General features: G+C 38.9%; 1 protein-coding gene across 2 annotated transcripts in view; it reads left to right on the plus strand.

Annotated features, from left to right (window-relative positions):
- Positions 1 to 746: 746 nt before the first annotated feature.
- The window catches only part of CFH (complement factor H), a 39892-nt gene continuing 15452 nt past the window's right edge, over positions 747 to 25186 (plus strand). The window contains exons 1-11 of one of the 2 annotated variants that reach the window (XM_068689862.1): positions 747 to 877; positions 7524 to 7709; positions 9206 to 9311; positions 10641 to 10717; positions 11863 to 12057; positions 15328 to 15498; positions 18309 to 18488; positions 20020 to 20211; positions 21476 to 21652; positions 22673 to 22849; positions 23950 to 24129. In XM_068689862.1, the coding sequence (XP_068545963.1) occupies positions 799 to 877; positions 7524 to 7709; positions 9206 to 9311; positions 10641 to 10717; positions 11863 to 12057; positions 15328 to 15498; positions 18309 to 18488; positions 20020 to 20211; positions 21476 to 21652; positions 22673 to 22849; positions 23950 to 24129 (1720 nt within the window). In that variant the 5' untranslated portion in view covers positions 747 to 798. Of the gene's footprint in view, positions 878 to 3340; positions 3502 to 7523; positions 7710 to 9205; positions 9312 to 10640; positions 10718 to 11862; positions 12058 to 15327; positions 15499 to 18308; positions 18489 to 20019; positions 20212 to 21475; positions 21653 to 22672; positions 22850 to 23949; positions 24130 to 25186 lie in introns of those variants that run through there. The other variant, XM_068689863.1, reaches the window with a different exon arrangement.

Raw genomic sequence — 25186 nt, forward strand, 5'->3', positions numbered from 1 at the left:
AGGTCCATATTTTTCTTGTACTGGGGACCCCAGAACTGGATACAGTATTCCAGGTGGGCTCTCATGAGAGCAGAGGGGGAGAATCACCTCCCTCAACCTACTACCATGCTGCTTTTTATGTAGTCCAGGATACAACTGGCTTTCTGGACTGCAAGCCTATGTTGCTAGCTCATATCCATTTTTACATCAACCAACAAGCCCAAATTCTCCACTGCAGGGCTGCTCTCAATCAATTCATCACCCAGTCTGTAGTGATGTTGAGGATTGCTCTGACCCAGGTGCAGGATCTTGCACCTGGCCTTGCTGAACTTCACAAGGTTCACCTGGGCCCACTTTTCAAGCCCATCAAGGTCCCTCTGGATGTCATCCCTTCCCTGTAGCATTATCAAGAGCACCAACCAGCTTGGTGTGGTCTGCAAATTTGCTGAGGGTGCACTCAATCCCACTATCTATATTATTAAAAAAGATATTAAACAGTACTAGTTGCAGTGTGGACCCCTGAGGAACATCATTTGTTACTGGTTCCCATTTGGACACTGAGCCATTGACTGTAACTCTCTGGATGTGGCCATCCAGCCAATTCCTTATCTAACATGCCATTCACCAAATCCATATGTCTCCTATTTAGAGGCAAGAATGTTCTGGGGGACCATATTAGAGGCCTTACAGGAAGTCCAGATAGATGCCATCAGTTGCTCTTCCCTCTCTGCTGATGCACTCGCTCGATCAGAGGAGGCCACTGGATTAGCCAGGCACTGTTTGCCTTTGGTGAAGCTATGCTGGCTCAGAATCACCTCTATGTCTTCCATATACTTCAGCATAATGTCTAGAAGAATCTCTTCCATGACCCTACTGGACAGTGAGGTGAGGCTGACTGGTGAGTAGCTCCTTCCTGCTGCAAGGAAACTTGCTCTTGGACTCAATAGCTCACTTGTACAGAAATGTGTAAATGCATGCAGTGAGATTGACACAGAGAAGAGAAATGACACTATCCTGGTGCAGTTAAAAGAACTGTTGTATGCAGAAGCACATTGTTCTGTACCACAGAATGAAAAGAATTAAAGATTTGGACAGTGCTGTTCTGTGAGCAGGTGTTTTTTAGAACTCAGCTTAGGTGCAAAAAAAAAAAAAAACAAACAATCTTTATCGATCAGGTATGCACCAGTACCTGCAAAATGGATGCAGGCCAATCATCACAAGGTCATGGAGCAATGGAGCAGGGTGAGAGATCATTTTCCACTTATGAACCACTTGGCAATAGAAAGAGGGAGGGAAAGGAAGAGGTGTTTTACTGTCTGGCAGATTTCTTGTAGGTGAAACAACTGAATGCTAGTTTTCAGCAAGGCTATTCCTTTGAATGGATAACTGGAAACACAGTCTAGGTGTAAATAAATAAAAGACAAAACAAAACAAAAAATCCAGCTGTATTTTGAGAAGAAAAAAAAAAGATAATTCACTGCTTTGAAATTCAGGCTTGATTTGGGATCTCTCTTCTAAACACTCTCTTAACCTTAACCAGTAGGCTACCTAAGCCAGTTATCATGAGGATATGTTACGTGTCTTTTTGGAAACACACATCTATGTATTCTCCATGCCAGTCAGATACCACCACATACCAGTGTGTGGTTGTGGTGGTTTTACTCAAAGGGAAACGGGAGAGAAAATACAATGAAAAGGTCTCAAGGGTAGAGATAAGAACAGGGAGATCACTCAACAATTGTTGTCAAGGATAAAAGACAACACAGGGAGATTAATGTAATTTATTACCTATTACTAACAAGCTAGAGCAGTGAGAAACTCAAACTAGAAACACCTTCCCCCCATTACCCTCTTCTACGTCCTCCCCCAAGCGGCAAAGGGGAACAGGGAATGGGGGCTGCGGTCAGTCTGTAACACTTAATCTCTGCCACTCCCTCATGGTCACTCTCTGCCCCTGCTCTAGTATGGCGTCCCTCCCACAGGATGCCATCCTTCCTAAACTGATTCTGCATGTGCTTCCCACAGGCAGCGGCTCTAAAAGAGCTGCTCCAATTGTGGATCTGTACTATGGGGTCCATCCTCCAAGAGCAAACTGCTCCAGCATGGGTCCCCCATGGGTAGCAGCTCCCCCCAGATCCCCTGCTCCTTTGTGGGCTCCTCTCTATGGGCTGCAGCTTCGTCCAGGCCACATCCACCTGCTCCACTGGGGGCTTCTCCATGGGCTGCAGCATGGAAATCTGCTCCATGTGGGACCCCCAGGCTGCAGGGGGACAGCCTGCTCCACCAGGGACCTCTCTGCAAGAGAAATTCTGCTCTGTGCCAGGAGCACCTCCTGCGCTGACCCTGGGGGCTGCAGGGCTGCTTCTCACCCATCTCTCTCCCAGCTGCTGTTGTACAGTAGTTTCTTTCCCTTTCTTAAATCTGCTCTCACAGAGGCGCAAGCAATTTCTTTTATTGTCGGCTCTGGCCAGCGGTGGGGCCCTTTGGAGCTGGCTGCAACTGGCCCTTATCTAACATGAGGCAGCTTCTGGACTCTTCTCACAGAAGCCACCCCTGCAGCCCCCGACTACCAAAACCTTGCCACATAAACCCAATACAGAGGTCTGCACCTGTCTTTTCATCTCTCTCCTGAGAATGCTTTGTAAACTTAGATTATTTTTTTTCCAAATTCTCAATGTCAAGTAACTCCCCTTCTATGTGGAGTGCACTTCTTCTAAAGCCAAGACATTCAGGGAAAGTATTAATAAGACTGTTGCTAACATGAATCCACGAAGAGTTCCTCCATTCGCTCAGTTTACCATGTGGTTCATCTTTTTGTGCGATCCATATCATTTTTCTTTGGACAGTTCGTTATCCATATTATAGTTATTACACTAATTCACATCTTCTCCATCTTGGAATTTCTCATGTGATACTGAAACAAATTCTTCAGCATCACCAAGGGTTATTTGATGAAATATATTACCTCTGATCTAAGTAGTGGGCTATCTTATTCAAGAACTAAGGGTTAGTAAATCACTTTGTATTTTTGTCTGCTTTGTATTTCAGTTATTTTCAACATAAGTCTTAAATGTATGTAGCAAAGATGTTCATTTTTACACACATTTAATATTCATTTCTGGTTTTTAAACATGTAAGAACATAAAAAAAATAATATGTACAACTTTTTTATTTTTTTTTGGGGGGGAGGGTATGATGTAAAAACAAGCACGCCACAGGGAGGGACAGTGTCATCCAAAATTGACAGGCATTTATTTATTTATTTAGCAACATTTGGAGAAGAAAAAAAATAAACCCTTGTGTGTTGCAAGAGGGTTAGGGGAAGTGACTGCTGAAATCACTCACAGTATAAATGGTTTGCAAGGTCAGTCCCTGAAGTCACTCAGTGAGTGAAATAGGAGTGCATAAAGTAATCAAAAAAAGTTGGCTACAGTACTAAATGCTTTTTCTGAGTCACTAGAATGTCATTCCTGGGCTATACAGCTCTCCTCCTATGTTGGGTGTATTGTACTGCAGAAAGAGGTAAGCTTTAATATGAAAAAGAAAATGCTTAAAGTGTGTAGGAAGATTGTTGCTAAAACAATTTGTAAATAAAATGTTCAAATTGAAGCCTATTTTAATGAAGTTCTGTCAACAGTAATTGAGATTTCTTCTGGTAATATTTAACACAGGATTCAGTATCTTGTCATGAGTATTATTTCACCTATTTATTGGATAACTACTGCTGTTACTAAACTGTTGCACATTTTTTTAAATGGTTATCATCTCTATAAACTACAAACAGACAAATCATTTGTTATTTGTTATATTTTTAATTATTCTAACATCTAAAACTTGTAAATAGCTGGCAGATTAAAATAGAGAATATTCAATTAATGTGTATTTTTTTCTATGAGATAATCTGAGAAAAATAAATGTTTAGTGACTGACTTAGCATACAAAATAGCTGTTGAATGACAGCTTGTTCTGTGGTATTTTCATCAATTAAATGAGATAAATATATACAGATATGCTTTTGTATATATTTAAAGAAGTAGCTAGTAATCTGGGTGTTTTTCCAGAAGGCTCTACTGATGTTTTCTGCTCCACTGTTAAATTTATTTTCCTTGATATTGTGTTTATGTTGTTTAGTGCCCATTTAATTATTTAATTGCTTTGCTTTCTGTATGGGTTTTTAGTTTTTGTTTTGTTTTGGGGGAGGGGGTTTGTTTGTTTTCTTAAACTGTTGGAGAAAGGGCACTGCCTGTTTTGGAGCTAATGTGTCTGTGCTCAGTTCAGGTTGTTTTAATTTTAGGTGAAGATTATGAATACCTTATTAATCAAAGCAATCTGATAGATTTTACTTTTTTTTTTTTTTAAGTGAAAAATATTGATATTAATTAATTGTACCATCTTTTTTTTATATGTACTTACAGTAAATGCTGCTTCAATGCAACTACTAATCATTAATTTGTTTTCAAAGTAGTCTAGAAAGGTCCTGGAATTTGAAAAGAGAGTTTGCCTGAATTTGTGTTTTCTTTTCACAATGCTTTCTTTAGATTAAAGAGATAGCAAAGGAATGCAAATGTAGCAATATTTGATCCATCTGGGACAACTACTACCATGGGCCATGCTGGATTCTTAGTTCAAGCTTCATGTTGGAAGTCTGTGTGAGTTGTTTGAGAGCTAGGTTGTTGCACAAGTGCTGAAATATACTTCTACTTAAATTCATAGTTTGTGCTTAGCTTTCAGGAAATTGCTATTGGCATTATGGTGAGAAAGCAGTTTGAGCTATTTCTAACCAAGTCGCATATATGTACTAAATCATTAATTCCAGCTGTCCACAAAAGGATTTGAAGCATTTAAGCCGTGCTTTATAATATAAAAATGCAAAAAATCTCAATTTTACTAGGTACCAAGATCAAAGTACATAATACAATTAATATAGTTTTGAAGTACATTCTGTAAGCAGAGTTATTTTTCTCAAACTACTAAGAAACCGCATTTAAAAAAAAAAAAAAAAGAGAGAGAGAATAATTAACTGTAGTCTGAAATACATACACATACGGTGGCGCTTCAGAGTAACGCTTGCCATGGCATAGTCTGACATCAGGGCAGTAGTGGTGAAGAACAATCAGAGAGCTGAAATTAAATCCAGAAGCAAATATGTCTTAGTAATGGTGAAGAGACTTAAGAGTCCATAGTCTGCACAAGGGTCAATAAAAGTGTAACAACTCAGATGTAAGGGGTGAGTACATCAGAGAAGCTCTCCCTCTACTGAATAGCCTGTGGCTTTCCAGCCACCACCCTAGTGCACTGTTGCAGATTTCCATCATTGCAGAAGCCAATTCAGTCTGGACATCCAACATTGCTCTGTATTACCATCAACTTAAGCTTTACTTACTTGCTGCCATATGAAAATTTTTTAGCATATTGGAGAAATCATAGCATACTCAATGTCAATCTCACTGAAATTTAATAGACCAAGGCACACTATGTCATGATAAACACGTGTGTTTTTCTGTTTGTTTTGTTTGTTTGTTTTTTGAGGTGGGGGATTCTTTAAGCAATTTACTCATATGTACAATAGAAATATTTTGTATTAAAATGTGAATGTGTCTTAAATGTGTCTTAATGAATTTTGTTAATAAAAGTGAGTCTCTACTCTCTCTTTTGATAGTAGGGTAATAATACCCTCTGGTGGACAGAGCAATCTTATATACTCAAGATAGAACAATTGGTTAGAAGGAACATACTTGTTATTAGAATAGCTAAAATAGTTGTAAAAAATGTGAACTTCTGAGCAAACTGAAACTCTTCCTTTATCACTTCAGCAGTATCCTCAAATCTTGTCTACCTTTCCTGGGTATTTAAGCCAGTCAAAAGAAAGTTATTAGATCTCACAATGAGCATTATTTTCTTCATACTTTCAAAATATCATAGCTACAGGATACTTAAAATTATACTTAATTATACTTTTTTTTTTCCCCAAAGTTTTAAAGAATTTTCCAAAAATTTGCCTGATTTGGTTGGCATTTCACAAACTGAAATAGAAACAGTGAATGTTCAGGGGTATGTCTTACCTAAAGTAAAATTCACTTTGCACACTTTGGTAAGGAAGAGTAAGGATTTATTTTGCTCACTTTGGATTAGAAATCCAGTTTAGTTCAGCAAGCTATAACCCTACATCCCTTGCATGAGGAAAGATCCTAAATATTTTTGCTGTAGATCCACTTTCACAGCACTTAGACATGTAGGAAAGTACCAGTGACAGTACTGATGGTTTTTCAAACCTGTGGCCTGACAACTAAACTGGTGAGAGGATTTTGGTGCCAGCTCTGTACTGAGTAATGAATCTTACTCACCAAGAAATATCTTTGCCTAGTGAACATTTATTCTCCCATTTATTTTCTACATGGAGGTTTCATTTCTTTTCTAAGGCTTAATTTCTCAGAGATTGCTTTATTTTTTCTTGATGAATTCTCACCTTTGACGTTCAGATATAAAACAGACTACTTGTATCTAATCAACTAGACTGTCTAGACTCTGTTCTATGGGTAAAGTTTCAGCCTTTAAAATAAGTACATTTCAGTCACTCAGGCATAGAGAATTAGTCACTGAAATCAGGTCAATGATTATGAACAAATAAAACATTTGTTAACCTTCTTAACATTAGATTGTTGTCTTTCTTAACATCTTCCCAGCATTTGTTTCTTTCCCCTTCAGTCTGACTATTCCTATTCTCAAACTGTTGAGAATCTTCTATTAAGAAGTTCAGAAATTTCTATTAAGACGTTGAGAAACGGTTGAGAAACTGCTATTACCCTAATTCAGGTTCATTTTTTAAAATTTATATTGGCTGTAAATTTCTTCAACACTGAAGAAGGCCCAGTAAGGAACTTTTGGGGAAGACTGTATGATATTGAGCTAATGAGAAATATCAGACAGCCATCACCCCCCAAACTGAGTCAAAATGCTTTGAAGCTTACAAAGGCCAAAGTGAATACCCAGAATTGATTACATCATGTAACATGTCATAAGAAGGAATCTCATGGACAGGGGGAAATGTTTTGGAATATCGGATAACTTTAGCCTGACAGAAATTTTAGGGAATGTGAAGGCAAAGGGAGATTTGACTGAACTTGATCAAGTGGCACATGAGTTAATGTCAGTAAGGATGGCGGTGGCACCTGGAGAAAATAACTGGAAAGGAAATCTACAGAGTGTACCAAGTTGTTCTCTGTGGCAACGAAAGGACTGCTCCCCCATCAGCTCCCTCTGATGGAAGGGTAAGAGATGTTTGTGTTTTGAGCTGGGGCACTAACATCTGGTCCCAGTCTTTGCAACTAAAATATATCAATGAACTATGACTGTGCAGTATGTAGTTTTTGTCCCTACAACATATGGATTCTTGGCAGTGACTCTTTATACTGATTAAGTAGAAAAGATATGCTCATTTAATTACAAATGTTACCAGGATTTCTTGCTACATTTTCTATTGTAAAAATATTTTGGAGTTTGTAGCATGTTCCTCAGTCACCAATATTTTTATTTATAATTTTTAGCTTGTGAACAATCTCCTCCTAGGAGAGTTAAAGAAGTGCCTACTGAAGCATGGAACAACCCCCCCTATCAACATGGTACTCAAGTAACATACAGGTGTCGGCCTGGATATATAAAATATGGACGAATTTTGTTTGAGTGTGATGATGGAGAATGGAAGCAACGCCGCCCACTGACAGAATGCAGAAGTAAGTATTTATGCAAAATACATACAAACATTTGACCTGGCGTGTCACATACCTTACCAACAAAGTTAATGTGAAATTTCAATTGCACCTTTTCCTGTACATTATTTATTTCAGCATCCTTTGAAATATCATCTTAAAAGGCATTTAGGCAAAAGGAAACATTTGGGGTATTTCCTTTTCTCTAGGTCAAAGGATTTTTATTTTTTTTGCTTTAAGGAAGATTTATGCTAGGCCAGCCTTACCAACCCAATCTGTGTATCTGCTATCAGAATAGAAATTCCTTTTAAGAATATCCAAGACACTTTTAATTCTAGCACCATTCTATGCATGTCTGTGCAGCTGTGTTTCTGGTTTTGGTTAAGTGATACAATTACAGTATATCTAGGACACAAGCTAAGGTACCGCAACAAAGAGGTCCATTAAACAGTTGATATAGACCTTTCTGCATTTAAATTAAATAAAAATAACAAGTCATTGTACGTTGCCTACAAATGGCAGGCTATGGAAGAATTGTATTTTAGCATGTTAAAAAAAAAAAAAAAAACTGTTATTTTTTTCTGGCATCTTACAGTCAGAATTTTATCTTTCCTGTGCTAAATTATGTTAATTACGTCTTATTTTTACATGTGTTTATATAAGTACTTAGTGCACACAAGTCTTTTCAATTATACAAAAATTGCTGTAGCTTTTTAGTTACATATTTTAGGAAATACTGCCACCAAGTGAACAGATGCTGATATTGGCAAGGTGTGGGTGGAAGGTAAAAAGTGGTGGTTTGGCACAGATTAGGTGATAACATCCCCTTTCTATGAGAGGCCACACTAAACAGTGAGATTGGTCATGGGGTTGTCCATTTCCTCTGTGTCACACTGGAGAAAGTCTAGGGCCTACTCAAGCACCTCTTCCTTGGAAAAAACAAGGATGTTGATATGATCCAAGAAATGAAAATGCCTAGTTTGACAGGGACCATGAAGGATTTCTTCTGAGGCCTAATAAAGTTTAGCCATGTAGTTTATTTAACAGTCCTTTGAGCAGAAAGGACTGAGGACCACAGGACTCCTGTGGCCTCATCTAATCTCTCTTTACTCAACACAATCCCCATCAGGTTGAGGAAATTTCATTTCCAGTCATGGATTGCTTCTGTGGTGGAAGATTTGGACCAGTTTATGTCAGAAAGTATATGAAAAACTGAAATTACATCCTGCCATTAAATGTATCATAAAACTTAAGATGAGATCTGCTGTTTTTTTAAAGGAATGAAAGCTCCTAATTTGTTGTTTACTTTAAAAATAAATAAATAAAACCAATTCTCACTCTAATATGTTCTCATTGAAAACAGTGATTCATTAAAGGAGGTTAACTGAGCTAAAGCTGAGTATTTTTGAACATATACTCTGCATGAAATACACTCTACTAATTAATACAAAATCACTGTCTTTCGAATTTTGACTCTATGTATGGTGTAAGCACTTTTTTTTCTTTCTCTTTCTTACCAGATAAGCCCTGTGGACATCCCGGAGATACTGAGTTTGGTTCCTTTCAACTTACCAGTGGAAATGAGTTTGTCTTTGGTGCTAGAGTGGAGTACAGATGTAATGATGGGTAATATTATTTAATTCAGTATATGGGACTTAATTTAAGGTTTTAATGATAAGAGAAGTGTCAGTAATAGATTTGTTATCTGTAAAGCAGCTGCAATTTACTAATATTTAAGAACATTTACTTAATGTTTAATTTAAAATAATGAGATTACAGTAATACTAAACATAACTGTTTCTCATGTCTGGTGGTATTGAATTAACTGTACTTCACACACATGAAGCTGCAATCCAGAGTGTCTGAAACAAATAAGGTTGTAGCTCATTTGAAATCATGGTTGTCCAAGTAGAAAGCAAAACTAATGGTCTGCATGTAAAGCTGCCTCATGACTTGACCAGCTAGCTGATGAAAACACAACTGCTCATGCTGGAATCTTTGCTCTCAGCAGGCAGTCACTATGCAGTTATCTGGAGAAGTCATTAGGCAGTACAATGGAATCACCTATTCAGAACCGCAACCGTTAAGTCCTGCTTAAATCGTTTCTGAGAGTTATGAAACAAAATGCTTTGTAAAAAATGTCTGAAGGAAGAAATTTTTGTTGGACTGGATAACATCTCTTCACTTACTGCTTGGAAGAAATTCTCTCTTCTCCCTCTATTCATCTTCTCCAATGAAAACTGTAGCAAGACAAATATATAGTATTGTGCTTAAGTAAACATGCTTATAACAACATTCTGTCCTCATGAAATGCAAATCAGCCGTAAACACAATACAGTGGTTTAGCCATGCTTTTGCACACTTTGAGCTGCTGAAATGTATTATTGAATCTAGTCTAGTACAAATATGAGTTGCAAAATCAATATTCCTCTTAATTCCTTAAATGCAGACAGTTCTTTTGTCATTTCAGACTAACTGTAATCCCTCTCGGAGCTCATTCCAGACTAAGCAGAAGCAATGTTGTTGTGGCTATGACACCCTCAAACCTAAGAGAATTCTAACTCAGCAAAGCATGGAATACGTATGGCTGTCCCATGGCTTTCACTCATACTGGAGCATAGACAGCATGAGATTTACTCTGCTAGCTAATGATTGTGTATATCACCCTTAGGTCATTTATTTTCTAGGCAAAGCTTGGTGTATCTATAATGAAGAATATACCTTACTAATTACTTCCTACTTTATGATTTTTTTCTTTTTGGTTTTATATTTTTGCCATATGCAAGTAAAAGAAACAAAATAGGGGAGACAAGCAGAAAAATACTGTTTTCTTTTGTTATATTTTGGTTAGTCTGTAATTGAATATCTGAAACCTACTTCCTGTGCTTCAAAAACAGCAGCACTGCTGTTTCTGTCATGAGAATGTAATTTATTGTTTACTTTTTTTCTTGTAAGATACCAGATGCTTAGCCAAAAAAATTACCGTGAGTGCCTGGCAGATGGATGGAGCAATGATATCCCTCACTGTGAAGGTAAATGGAGTTTGACGTTTAATTCTTTATCAAAGTTATTTTTTTTTTATCTGCCTGATACTATCTAGAACTTGCCTGTGATCTTGCTACTCTCTGTGAGGCTACTTTTGTCTATTGTGACTATATTATGACTTCTCATGGTGTTAATAACATCTCAACTATATTCACTGATTAAACCTCTAGTATTAATTCACATAGATATATAAATGTCTAAACTCAAGTTATACAATAGTGAAACTCTTACAATGCCTGCTCAGACATTTTAATCCAATAAACACTCAAGCTTTTATCAAAAAGCACTCTCAAAACTAAGTCTTGTCACCCGCAGACAGGCTTAAAGCTTTGCTTTACATAAAGACCCCAAATGTGTAGGTATCTGTGAAACACAGTTATAAAGACAGTTGGGATAAGACATTTCACAGGTACGTGAAAGTCTGTTGTTTGTAGCTTGTTTCCTTTTCTGCCATTGTGAATATCTTAGCTATTAAGGTTTTATTTACAGTTCTTTTCCCTATTAGCATACAGTGGAACAATCTTAGTAGGAGAGAATGAGAACAAAAGACAGCCAGTCCCCAGAACCAAATAAACTGGACAGTTTAGATACTTCCCTGAATTTGGAAACCTTTTTATCAGTTTCAAACCTGTGTGATTATAAAAATTTCCTTTATTAAAAAGTTTCCTTTCTTCCCAAACATAATTACTTTTAAAAGTTAAAAATTTGTAATGTTAGATTTATTTATTTTTATTTATTAAGATTTCCTAATAGCTGTTCTCAGGTATTCCACCTTCAATTGACTGAATTTTGAGTGTCCTCAATTTTAGGCATACAGCTTGTTCCCTGCACAATGCAGAGCAATGTTTTCCAACATTTTTTTTTTTTTGTCTCATCAATAAGATACTGCAGTTTCAAAGTCCTTATATAATTTTCCTTTCATGCCTGAGGAGTTTTCATTAGGTTGAAATGTCTGTTATAAATGGCATCAGAATACCTAGCAAGTTTATATATATTTTAAAATGTTTAAGGTAATTTCAGTGGTTTATCTGTATTGTAACTTTTGTGCATCAATATATTTCAGAGAATAGCCAACAAAATAGCTATCTTTTTGCTTTTGTTTTGTTTTGCTTTACTTTATTTTGTTTTCCAGTGGCAAAATGCTTACCTGTAAAAGCACCAGAAAATGGAAGAATAGTTATGACTGGTGCATTTGAGCTAAACCAAGAATATTCCTTTGGCCAGGTTGTAGAGTTTGAATGTAATAAAAAATACAGGCTTGTTGGATCTAAAGAAATACATTGCTCTTCTGATGGAAGATGGGATAGCGATGTACCTCAGTGCCAAGGTAAACGGAACACTATTATCTGCAATAAGCTTTATTCTCACATACTTCTAGGGACTGGTTACCACCTAGGACACTACAAAGCTTTCACTTTACTGCACAGCAATTAAGCATAGCTTGTCTGTGAACAATGTCTATTACATATTTGCAAAAGTCAGATTAGAAAGAGAAATCAGAGAATATTGTATGATAACAGTCAAAATGGACCACCTGTTTGTTCTGCATTTTCACTACAAGCTAAATGGTTTGCCAGGCTGCACTCAATTCTTTGAAACTAGATTCAGTACCTACATAAGATTCAATCACTTCAGTGTTTATTTAACCAAAGTAATGATATATTATTTTGAATCTATATGAACCTAGTTTAAAAAATAAGTATGATTCTAATTCATTCATGTTCGTAAGCTACATAAAATGCAAAGAAATCATGATGGATTTTTCTTTCTTCAAACTACTTACTGTGTTTTGACAAGTTAGAAGGTTAAATCATGTTCAGTTTCTACAGAATCACAGAATAGGTGAGGTCCCTCAAAATGGAGTCAGCTAGGGCAAATTGCTCAGGATCATGTCCAGTAGGCTTTTGAACATCCACAAAGATGAAGACTTCACAGCGTCTCTGGGCAACCCAGTCCATTGTTTGACCACCCTCAAGTAAAAATTATTTTCCTATTTTAAGTGGTATTTTCTGTACCTCTGTGTGCCTGTGGCTTCTCATCTTGTCACTTCCTGCCAGTGAGAAGGCATGGTTCCATCATCTTTACTTCCACGTCACCAATCACAGTCAGAAATTTATATAGAATAGAGTAGAATAGTTTAGTTGGAAGGGACCTACAAGGATCATCAAGTCTAACTGCCTGTCCACTTCAGGGCTAAACAAAAGTTTAAGCATATTTTTAAGGGCATCATCCAAATGCACCTTTCCTATCAATGTCCAAGAGGCATCAACCACTCACTAGGAAGTCTGTTCTGGTGTTTGACTGCTCTCACAGTAAAGAAGTTTTTCGTAATATCCAGTCTGAACCTCCCCAGCACAGCTTTGTGCATTCCCATGCAATTAATAAGATCCCCAATAAACCTTCTCTTCTGTAGACTCCCTAAATCTCTCTTTATCTGTCAGTTCCTTTAATTATCTTTGTGACTTTCACTAGACCTGCTCCAAAATGTCCATCTCTTTCTTGTTTTCGGGAGCTCAGACCTGGACGTAGTGCTCCAGATGTGGTCTTACCAGTGCTGAGTAGAGAGCAAAGACCACATCTTTGGACCTGCTGAGAACGCTTGTCTAAATGCAGCCCAGGATACTGACTCCTGTTCAACTTGTTGTCCTCTAGGACTGTGAAGTCTTTTTCTATGAAGCTGCTTTTCAGTCAGTTGGCCCCCAGCTTGTCATGGTGAATGGTGTTATTCTTCCCATTTTCCAAACTAGAATTGTATGGGATTGTCTTGTCAGTACATAATGAACCACAGGAAGTAACAATCTCTGTCAAATATTTGGTCCAACAAGTTTCTTAGATTATTTATATGTTACCTCATATGGAAGTATATGTTCGTAAGACCAGGTGTGTTTGTTAGGATGTCAGATACATGTATGGTCTGTTCACAATGTCAGAGTTAAATTTTGCCACTTTGAAACACCCATTTATTTCAATTTGAACAACGTAAATGGTATTAAACACAAGTCCTTGCACCATTCGTAGAATATAGTGAATTTTATTAAACAAAGACATCTATGATGAAATATATTTCAGGGTAAGTATAAAATACATCCAGCAGACAAATCCAGGATAACCTTTTGGTGTCCTTCTCTATAGCCTAGGAAACAAAGCCATGAATATTATCTGACTTCAGGAATTCAGATTTTGGAAACTGCAAGATCTCAGTAGTTTTACTGGTTTGTCAAGGAGCTGGAGATGCTGGGGTTCTTTTATAGATAGCTAGGTATTCTAATGTCAATTTGCCAGATTGTTTATTGCTTTTTTTTTCTGTTGATGCTATAATTTTGCTAATCATCTACTGAACATGAGAGAGCTTCAAGCTTGCCTTACAAGAAAATGAAATTATCTGAAAAATGAAAAAATCATAAATTTCAGCTAGCCTAGTTGCTTATTTTAGAATGTCCCATACTGTATCTGCTCGAGGGTAGGAAGGCTCTGAAGGAGGATCTGGATAGGCTGGACCAGTGAGCTGAAGTCAACTGTATGAAGTTCAACAAGGCCAAGTGCTGCATCCTGTACCTGGGGCACCAATAACCCCAAGCAGAGATGCAGGCTGGGAGATGAGTGGCTGGAGAGCTGCCAGGCAGAGGACCTGGGAGTGATGGTTGATAGTCAGCTGAATATGAGCCAGCAGTGTGTTCAGGTGGCCAAGAAGGCCAACAGCATCCTGGCTTGTATAAGAAACAGTGTGGACAGCAGGTCTAGGGAAGTGATTGTCCCCCTGTACTCAGCTCTGGTGAGGCCGCACCTTGAGTACTATGTTCAGTTTTGGGCCCCTCGCTACGAGAAGGACATCGAGGTGCTCGAGCGAGTCCAGAGAAGGGTGACAAAGCTGGTGAGGGGTCTGGAGAACAAGTCTTACGAGGAGCGGCTGAGGGAGCTGGGCTTGTTCAGCCTGGAGAAGAGGAGGCTCAGGGGCAACCTTATCGCTCTTGATACGTACATTAAAGGAGGCTGTAGTGAGGTGGGGGTTGGTCTATTCTCCCACATGCATGGTGACAGGATGAGGGGGAACAGGCTAAAGTTGCACCAGGGGTGTTTTAGGTTGAATATTAGGAAGAACTACTTTACTGAGAGGGTTGTTAGGCATTGGAATGGGCTGTCCAGGGAAGTGGTGGAGTCACCATCCCTGGAGGTCTTTAAAAGACGTTTAGATGTAGAGCTTAGGGATATGGTTTAGTGGAGGACTTGTTAGTGTTAGGTCTGAGGTTGGACTCGATGATCTTGAGGTCTCTTCCAACCTAGACAATTCTGCAATTCTGTATATACTGATTCTGAAAGCCATTAAAAACAAAGCATAGCCCTGAAAGCTGTCTTTTGACTCAGTTTACTACTGTAGCTGTACTACACTGTACTTTATACTTGGCACCTACAGTCGGGTCATTGAAGAGATCTCAAGTAAGTTCCAAATGGTTTCCAAATGAAAGCACTTATGAGGACAAAATTTCTGTGAAGTTACGTGGAAAATATATGTGTATATATATATATATTCCAATAAACATTTATTTTTGGCAAATAAAAGTTGATAAACATATATGCGTTTTGTCTTTCTCAACTTCAGATATTATCTGTAATGTACCAGCAATTCCTCATGGATTTGTGCGTAATTCAAAGTCATCTTACAAGGAGTCTGAACAACTACAGTTTGGTTGTGAAGAAGGATACACATTTGGTGAAAGAGCAGATGCACTATGTACTGAATCTGGATGGCATCCAACCCCCTACTGCACTGGTTTGCCTTTTCCTAAAGTTATTTTAGACACGGGTTGTATTTGGAAGTAATTTCAGTATTATCATAATCATTATCATTAGTTTGTTGATTTAAAAAAAATAATAATCATCATCCACGTCTTGCCAATACACCATGAAAATCGTGACAACACAACTGAATATGAGTTTTCCATGAGAGGCCACAGCAAAAAATGGTTAATTCAGCCTTTCTTGAGTATATACTCAAGCATATACTTGAGTATAGTTGGATGGGCCTATGAAGATAGAATTGCTCACATGTACTGCATAAATGAGATGGATGATGAAATACTTTAGCATTAGAAGCTGCTTAATTTTGTCCTGTTCCTTTTTTATTCTGTGGCTCTGAATTAGTGGGGATAACATACCAAAAATACTCTTGGTTTATAAATCCTTCCTATTCAAATTAAGCTGAATCTCTTTACCTTCTACAAAATATGGTGAATATGCTTTAGTGAAGGGATGGAAAAAAATCAGACACTAAAAAGAGTATTGAAGCAAGCAGAAAAAAAAACCACTAATACTGGAGAAATTAAAACTATAGAAAGAATCTGAAAATTTTAATGGCACAGAAAAATTAACGTTTGAAACCAACTTAGAGAAGTGATATGGTTTCTGAAGTCCTATTGTCTTCAAATCAAGACGTGATACTTTTTAAAGTGAAATTCAAGTATACTGCTTTTCACTTGAATATAAGTGGTGAAAGTCAGTGGCTGTTCTGAAAATAAAAAGAGGGGGTTAAATACTGGATACCATATGAATTGCAGCAGTATTGATAAAACTGGCTCTCAGCTTGATGACCTACTTGCTTATGAATCACAAGCAGTTCTTTGAGGTGGAGCTACAAATTTATGCATCTTCAAGTCTTCCACGTTCAGTAGCTGAGATGCTGTGGCACCGTAGCCACCACTCTGCTACTTGTAATTTTAAGAGAGTAAAATGCCACTCAGCATCTCACCCTGTATGAACCTGTGAAACAACAGAAGGCTTGAAGACAATAGAATAGTAGGTTTTCCTGACCTACTGAACTGATTTCTGCATTTTTCTTGAGTGCTCCTGAGTCTCACCATAGTTTGAGTAGACCGAGCGCCTGTTTGCTCATCGTTACATTAGCTTTTGAAATTTCTGAGCTACTAGTTCAGAGAAACTAGTTCCAATGAAAGAGGAACAATTCAAAAATGATTCTGTGATTCTGTGATCTCTGTTTCAATGATAGACCTTTAGTAAGAAATTGTTAGTGTTCTGTGCACCTTTTTAAAAAAATGAGTAGAAATTACAAGAAGTACTTTTCAAAATACCTTTCAAATTTAAATCCTCACTTAAGGTCAAGAAATAGTAAGACAGGGTTGTAGGAAGAACAGTCTGATGTGGTTATGGCCATTTCCATAGGAATAAGAGCAAATTTGAGGTAGTCCAGTCTCAGAAGGGTAAGTTGTCCATTGATGGCCACGAGTGTCTAGGCTGAAAAATACAGTGGAATTGTAGTGTTGCAATATACACAAAGCTAGCTGAAATGTGCTCTCTACACAGACATTATGTCAAGAATTAGGTACAGTATGTCTGAAATTCACTAACCTAAAGAACCAATCTGGCCCTGAAGTGATGTATAAGCAGAGACTAAAGTAGCATGGTCTGCGTGAATCCTGCCGCTGTCCATGACTCTTAGCCTACGATGAAGACAGCGGTTTGTTTAATATTACCAGAACTGTAACTGTGCCACCACATTATTCATGATGTTCAGACTTCCCATCAGAAATTGTCCAAGGATCTCTACAAATTCATATATTTACAGTGATGAAACTCCCTTATGCTTTCTAACTCCCAAACACCTTCTGTGCAGTTCAGATGACAAATCCATGATTTCTGACGTCAGTCCTGTTGGACATCTGCACTCTGGGTCACTGATTTTGATTTAGTTTCACTCAGCTACAGTACATAAAGACTTCTGTTAGAACTCCAAATCCCACAAGCAGACATATGCGCATGATGTCCTAGCTGGAATGCTTTGATATACATTTTGGAGAAATCTTTATACTGTATCAAATCATCTTCAAGAAATTGCCAAAGAACGCTTGAAACTGGAAAAAAAATGTTTGCAAAAGGGCATTGTTACAGGATGTTATGTGCCACCCACCTTCCTGGGACCTCTTCCAGAAAGACTCCTTTAGAAATAAAGAGTAGTCAGTCCTAATGCCCACTCAGTCCTTGAACTTTCTGCTTCAAGATTAGTAATGATACTAATCAATATGCATTGCCTATGGGTTAGCAGCATACTGCTTTTGAGAAGTGACAAACAAAGCCTTCTTCCAGACATGGATATACTGGGCTCTGATACTTGGGCTGTCTGCAATTATAAATCCTCTCCAAGGTCATTCTATAGTAGGAAAATATAAAATAATTTCTGTCCTGCTTTATTCCTGTAGCTTTTTGCTACCATGAAGTTGTTCTAGATCTTATTTGACTTACCAGGAGCCTAGATGACTAAGCAGCACACGTATGCAGCTGATTCATCCACCTTCACTCCACAGGAGGACCAACTTGTGGTGACTGTATAATCATCCCCACCCAGCCCTGAGTGTGCTGGTGTGATTTTCTGAATTGCAAGTAAAAAAAAAAAAATTAAAAACAATGGCTCCAGTTTATAAAGAATGTGTTTGCCTCACTCCCTAAGAAACCTCTATTTAAGTTATTTTATGCAATAATTTTGGTCAATAGACTGTGAAGATAAAAACTTCTGCAATTAATATAAAGGCATTCTTCAAATTAGCACCGCATTTTTCTCTTTCCATTTAGAAATTCTATGCTCTCCTCCAAGAGTTCCCAATGGGAACTTTAGACCTCAAGAAGACAGCTACAGAGAAGGGGCTATGATCACAATAGACTGTAATCCTGGATATCATTTGAGAACACTGTCTGGCAAAAATACAGCTCGATGCACCAGCAGAGGCTGGGTGCCTGCTCCAGATTGTGTTGGTAAGTAGCTCTTGTGAGTGAAGGCACAATATACACAATTGTTATTTTGGAAATATCTCAAGAGAAAAACCTCAGCACCATAGGAAATAAAAAATGCTTATTCGTTGTGTTTCCTGGTGTTATAAAACTTAATGTGAATGGCTTGGAAAAAAACATCAAACAGCTAAGAAGCAAGGGTATAATGTAAATGTACATTATGTTTATAAACACGGGCATTATCTGTTACTATATTTGTGAAATTATTTATTAAAGTCTGCAATAGTCAGCTCCCTGACAGGAAGGTTTGTGGTCCAACTGAGGAGTAGCATGCCAGTCAAGATAAGAGGACACAGTGAGTGTTGAAATATCCAAACCAATGCGTAGGTGATGGTTGGAAGGTATGTTTCATCATGTTAACCAGAGCTTTAGATTTTTGCTTGCAGTTTTGTGTTGATATGTTATGAACAATTGCAGCTTTATTATACTCTGTCAAATGGCAAAACAAAATACTCTTGATTGATTGGTAATGAGTTCTTTTTTGGCTTAAACTTCCATTAATTACAATTATAGTTTTTCCCATTATATGCAGTAGAAAAACAAAAGTCAGCGATTTCATTATTTATTGGTCTTTGATCTTTGATTACTGAAAATGAAAGAAAAACATACAAAACAGAAGCAGGTGAAAGAAACCCTGACAAAATCAGTCTTGTGAATGAACCTTTGGGTAAAATTATTTGATCTATCCAAGAAAAGTACATTGTTAACAAGTGGATTAAGCATTTATCGATTTGTAGATTCTGAAATTGAGGAATCTTTTGGAGACCACCTCTCTCATTATTAAATGGTCCGTTCAGTGACTGATCCCTCCTCCCCATCCTCCTCACCCCCAGCATGTGGGCTTTGGTTCAGGGCACGTCAGGAGGAACCTAGCTGCCTTGGCCAAGCAGGACACCCTGGGTAATCTTTGAATGACAGCTGCTGCTAAGCCTGACTTGCTCCTGAAAAGCTCTTTTGAGGAACTGAGAAAACAAAAGAAATATCACTTACGTTTTAAAATGAAAAAGAGTAAAGCTAGAAAGAGCTTTTGGTGTAAGATCTCAGAAGTGACAAATAAAAATGGTGACAGCTGTTACAACAATTGCTAGACTCTGCACTTTAGTGTCTAGATCTGAGCTAGCTGCCTAGGTTCCCATCAGTGTCAGTATAGTACACTTAGCTGAGACCCTGTGAAGAAACTGTGTTATCTCACCATATAATTAATACTTACATTTGGTTGCATGAATCAGCCTCTAGTGTCCACTAAGAAGATGGACTGGATTTCTGTTGATTGCAATGAAAACAGGCAACCAGCATAGCTGTAGACATCGATCGAACACAGCATAGTTGATCCTGCACTCCTTGAGATCTGCCAAGGTGTGCAGTTCTGATTCTGTCAGTTCCAGGAAACACTCAAATAATGAAGTGGTATCTGAATTAGTATTTAGGATTTTTTGTGTGCTGAGCTTTTTGCCATGCATGTGTTGATACTGTTGCTGTTAAATTCTATTTCAAGAGAAACCCTGTGACTACCCAGTGATAGAAAATGGCAAGATAAGTGAAAGAATGGCACACTCTTACTTTCCAAAGAGGATTGGACAGTATGTTGATTACTACTGTCATAATGGCTACTTAGCCCCAAATGGAGAAAGAAGCGTTCGAATATACTGTTCAAAAGGGGGCTGGAATCCAGAGCCAAAATGCCTCAGTAAGTGCACTTCTACTATATGCTCAATTTTGTTATGATTACTGATGATCTGTGCAGCAGAAATGGTGCTGGTGGAATGCAAGTAGCAGCAACGTACAGTTTGTTAAAGTATAACTGGTTGAGTTGAACCCTGGAACTTCCCCCAGACTGTTATCCTGTCTGCAGAGCTCAGCCACTTGGTAAGTGACACTCTGAAATGAGCAAGGCTGAAATGATAAATCTGGATTTGGGATGTTCTTTACTCCTGCACCTATCCCCGAGATTAAAAAAAAATAAATAAGAGAAATAAGATTTAGGAAACGTTTTTCTTCTCTGGCTTCTGTGTCCCATGCATGTATCTGCTTTCACCTGCACATGCAGCAAGACATTCCAAGAACATCTTCTCTGTGTAAATGTATTATTCCTTCAGTGGCTTGGGCACTTTGTCTAGAGGTTGCTGTCTGGGATTCACTGCCCAGTCTTTTTGGATAACATTTGGGACTGGCCAGGTGGCACGCTCTCGCAATAAGCTGAGAGCGAGTATTGCTGCAGCAAGAGGTCCAGATACACTGGCTTAATCTTTCAGCGATAGAAAATATTTAAACCAGTGAGCCGATGCCTTCTCTCGTAACCCCCATCTTCAGTCAGAGTATGGTTCCTACTTATTGATAGGACCTGAAAGATCAACAAAAGGTTGGTCTTTCTCCAGTCGCCCTGAGCGGAGTGGAGGTCAGTGCAGGGGAGAAGTGGAGTCCCGCCCAGAGGAAAGGAGCAGTTACTCCAATAACGGAGCCAGAGCATTCCTTCATCCATCCGTAGGGCCAGCATGCTTAGCAGTTGGTAAAATCTCTACAGCTGGTTTGAGACGCATTTGCATAGAGATGGTAAAATCTCCTGAGGGGAAATGCCAAAAATTGTCTCAGCACAGGCATCAACACATGAGAGACTCAGCAGACCGTACCAGAGCTAGTGCTCATGACACTAGATACAATGCAGTTAGCCAGCCTTGCTTATGAGCTATGGTAAGGACTAATGTTTACCAGATCACTTCTTACTGCATTACGGGGTCATTTGAACTCCCGTTCCTGTGATACATTAACCTCAGGGCAGTGAAAGAAAGCATACTTTAATTCAGATTTGAGCATGGACATCTTTGGGGAATAGAGTGATAAAGAAAGGTGCTAGGAGGCCCCTTTTTTTGGTAACGGTCTTCCTAAGCAATATTGTACCTGAGTTTTTGCTGTTCAGATTACTGTGGTTAAATGTACTTACCTTTCTTCTTTAGAAACATGCTCTGTAACACACCTGGAAAATGGTAATTTCATATATAATCATGATACTTACACGGAGGGTGAAAGAATTCAATATGTCTGCAACCAAGACTATCGTACTGAAAGTGAAGGTGGTGAAGTTACATGCACAAAGAATGGCTGGTCACCTTTCCCAAGATGTATCCGTAAGAGTGAGTGTGCTTACATTTTGTCACAATTTCTAGCTAAAAAACAATAAATCCATTGTCACATCACCCATGTTAATCCATCACTGCTGCTTGGGGTAACTCTAAGTCTAGGTGCTTTACAAGTGAAACACAGTGCCGTGATTCCCTCAGCTGTCTCATGCAGCTCTTGAGTCCCTGCGTGCCACTGAGGTCAGTAGCTATACAAACATGCAGAATGATGCCCTGTAAAATGGCCACAGCAGGCTCATTCAGTTCTCCTGGACTGTAAGCTCTGGGGTGGGAGTCAGACCCTCTTGGTCTTTGGTAGTGAAATTTTCTATAACCCAGCAGTGAAGTAATGTAATAAATACTAATCACTCCCTTTGAACAGCCTGTAATTTGTTTTCTCCTTAGAGCCTCCATCTATGCCACTTCATCCCCTTTTGCTTGCCTTCCAGCTGGCATCATACTAGAAGGAGGGAAGAACAGGAAGCTTCTCTCTCCTAATACCCTTTCCAGCTTTTGAACCTGACTTGCAGCAAGCCTAAAATTGCTATGATGTCACACCTAAACTTTAGATAACTTTATATCATGTCTAGATACTTTATATAATTGTTTTATATGGACAAAAGAAGTAATTCAACCTAAGCTCCTTATTTTAGACTGTCAAAACATTTTCTAATGAAACAATTCCAGCATGAAAGAGACTCCTACCATAGAATGTTTTGGACAGCCACTTGCTGATATTTTCACATAGCAATGAGCAAGCAAAACAAAATTTGATAATTCTTAGTGTTAGCCAATAGTGAGCATCATGACTGTAAATACCAAAAATAAATATATAAATACCAGTTAGTAACACTGAGTTTTGACTTTTCACATTCTGGTTGTACCTGAGGAAGGGAGCTTAACACAGAAGCAGAAAATAATGTGCTCTTAAAATTGTTCTAAATCCTATTGCTGTTTTCATTTGTCCTCCATCTTCTGGGTATCATAAGTATGTAGTTTAGCAGTGTTTTACTGGAAAGGAATTTTGTCTTTCAGAAACATGTCAGAGTATCGTGCTGGACAATGCTTCTTTCCCCTCGGCAAGGGGTACGTTTGCCTTACAGGCGAAAGTCACCTATACGTGTCATGATGGCTTTGTAACTCCAGAAGGAAAAGACAGAGGAGAGACACGGTGTCAAGAGAATGGCTGGACTCCAACTCCAAAGTGTATCAGTGAGTAGTACAACTTCAGAGCTCCCTGTTGCAACCACTAGTACAAACAAGATGCCCTATGTACTCTGATTTTCTTCATCTATATTGGTAGAGGTTTCTTACAGAGCAGAGGGAGAGTCAAACAGAGGACTGAGCCTCCAGAGATGAACTTTTCTGGGGCTCCAAGAATTAAAGACAGAAAGCAAAATTGAAGTGAGTACGCAGGGAAAATATCTTCTGTCTTCTAGGTGAGCTATTTTTTTTCGAACCTCAGTGTTATGAAGTAGATGATCACTGCCCTCTCCAGTGATTTTAGCTGATACAATGTGCATATACCCAATCTTACTCCCAGTTTCCCAATATTTTTGATAAGAGCATGAGAACCTTTCACACTTGTGAAGGACAATTTATGAAGAAATGCCTGTGAGCCAAAGGATTATGTCAATAACTTTCTTTAAAAGTGACCAAATAAGAAACGTGATTCATTATTTGGAAAGATGTTATGACTGTGCATAAAAGATTAGGCTGTTCTTTCTGCCCTGGGGCTAGAAAGCACATTTTTGAAAAAGACCAGAGTGTTCTTTTCTGAGAAATACTTCCATACTGTTGTTGCCTTTCTCCTCCTAGAAGTCCTTTCCTCTCCTGTACAGGGGTATAGGACACTAAAAGAGGAACTTGGATCTTCCAGTGTTATAAGGCCAAGGTCTGTAATACTGACCAATATTAGCTAGCACTTTCTTCTGTCCTTTTGGTTCAGACTGAATTTACACAGTTGTTTTTTTCTGATCAGCTCACAAAAGGCCACAGGGAACAGGAGTACAAACGGTGTGATATGACACTTATATTAAAAATAAATAGTGGAAGGAAAGGAATTGAATCCAAGGAATTTGTGCCAGATTCTCCTCCTCCTCCTTTCTAGAATGCAGAACGCAATAGATACTACATGAATGTATTACATATAATATTCTAAATTCATATGCTGGCAATGCAGAATTTTTAATGTTTTAAATGTCCTGAATTGTCCACTAACCTAGCACACACTAAAGTACCTACAGCATTGATGTTTCCAACAGGCAATGTTTCTGGATTGCAAAATGTTCTAACATTATTTTATTCTACAGAATCATGTGAAAAACCTGATGTTCACATTTTGGATGACCATGTAGATAAAAGCGTGTTCCTTCCTGGAGATACAATTGCATATTCATGTCCAGAGGGATTTCAGACTGCAGATAATATGGCAACTGGTACTACAAGTTGTGAAATAAATGGTGAATGGAAACCAGCACCCAGGTGTCTTGGTAAATATATTTCTGCTTGCTGACCAGTGTAACTGTATGAACTTTGTGAAGCTTTATTCTTTCATTTGGTTTTGTTCTAATCAGTGCTAAGTGATGATAAGAGCATGGCTGCCTCCTCTACCTGCTCTGGCCCAGAATCGCTCCTGCCTGGCTGCTGGAATCCAGCCCAATGCCACAGGGATCTGGGACCTCTGCTAAGGCCAAGGGATGCAGCTGCCGTTTTCCCCTTTGTGGGTTCAACCAGTACCAAAGCTGAGCACATATCCAAGACTCACAGACACAGGACACTGACACAGCCACATGAATTGCCACAGGCAAGGCTTGCGCTCAACAACACGTGCATACAGCACTCAGATAAAACATAAATATAGACAGCTATGTCCCCTTCCTTCTCTTCAGCTGGTAAAGATAGAGTTTCACTAGTCCAGGTGCACACACAGCACTTTCTAGGTTCACAAGCACATGCATTTGTGCACAAGCACATGCACAAATCGATGGGGCCGGATGGGATCCACCCAAGGGTACTGAGAGAACTGGCAGAGGAGCTGGCCAAGCCCCTATCAATCATTTATCAGCAGTCCTGGCTATCAGGGGAGGTCCCAGCTGACTGGAGACTAGCAAATGTGACGCCCATCTACAAGAAGGGCCGGAGGGCAGACCTGGGGAACTACAGGCCGGTCAGTTTGACCTCAGTACCAGGGAAGCTCATGGAGCAGATCCTCTTGGGAGTCATCATGCGGCACTTGCAGGGCAAGCAGGCGATCAGGCCCAGCCAGCATGGGTTTATGGAAGGCAGGTCCTGCTTGACGAACCTGATCTCCTTCTACGACAAAGTGACGCGCTGGGTGGATGAGGGAAAGGCTGTGGATGTGGTCTACCTTGACTTCAGCAAGGCTTTTGACACCGTCTCCCACAGCATTCTCCTCAAGAAACTGGCTGCTCTTGGCTTGGACTGGCGCACGCTTCGTTGGGTTAGAAACTGGCTGGATAGCCGGGCCCAAAGAGTTGTGGTAAATGGAGCCAAGTCCAGTTGGAGGCCAGTCACTAGTGGCGTCCC

Source organism: Anas acuta, chromosome 8 (assembly GCF_963932015.1).
Source record: "Anas acuta chromosome 8, bAnaAcu1.1, whole genome shotgun sequence".
Lineage (NCBI taxonomy): Eukaryota > Metazoa > Chordata > Aves > Anseriformes > Anatidae > Anas > Anas acuta.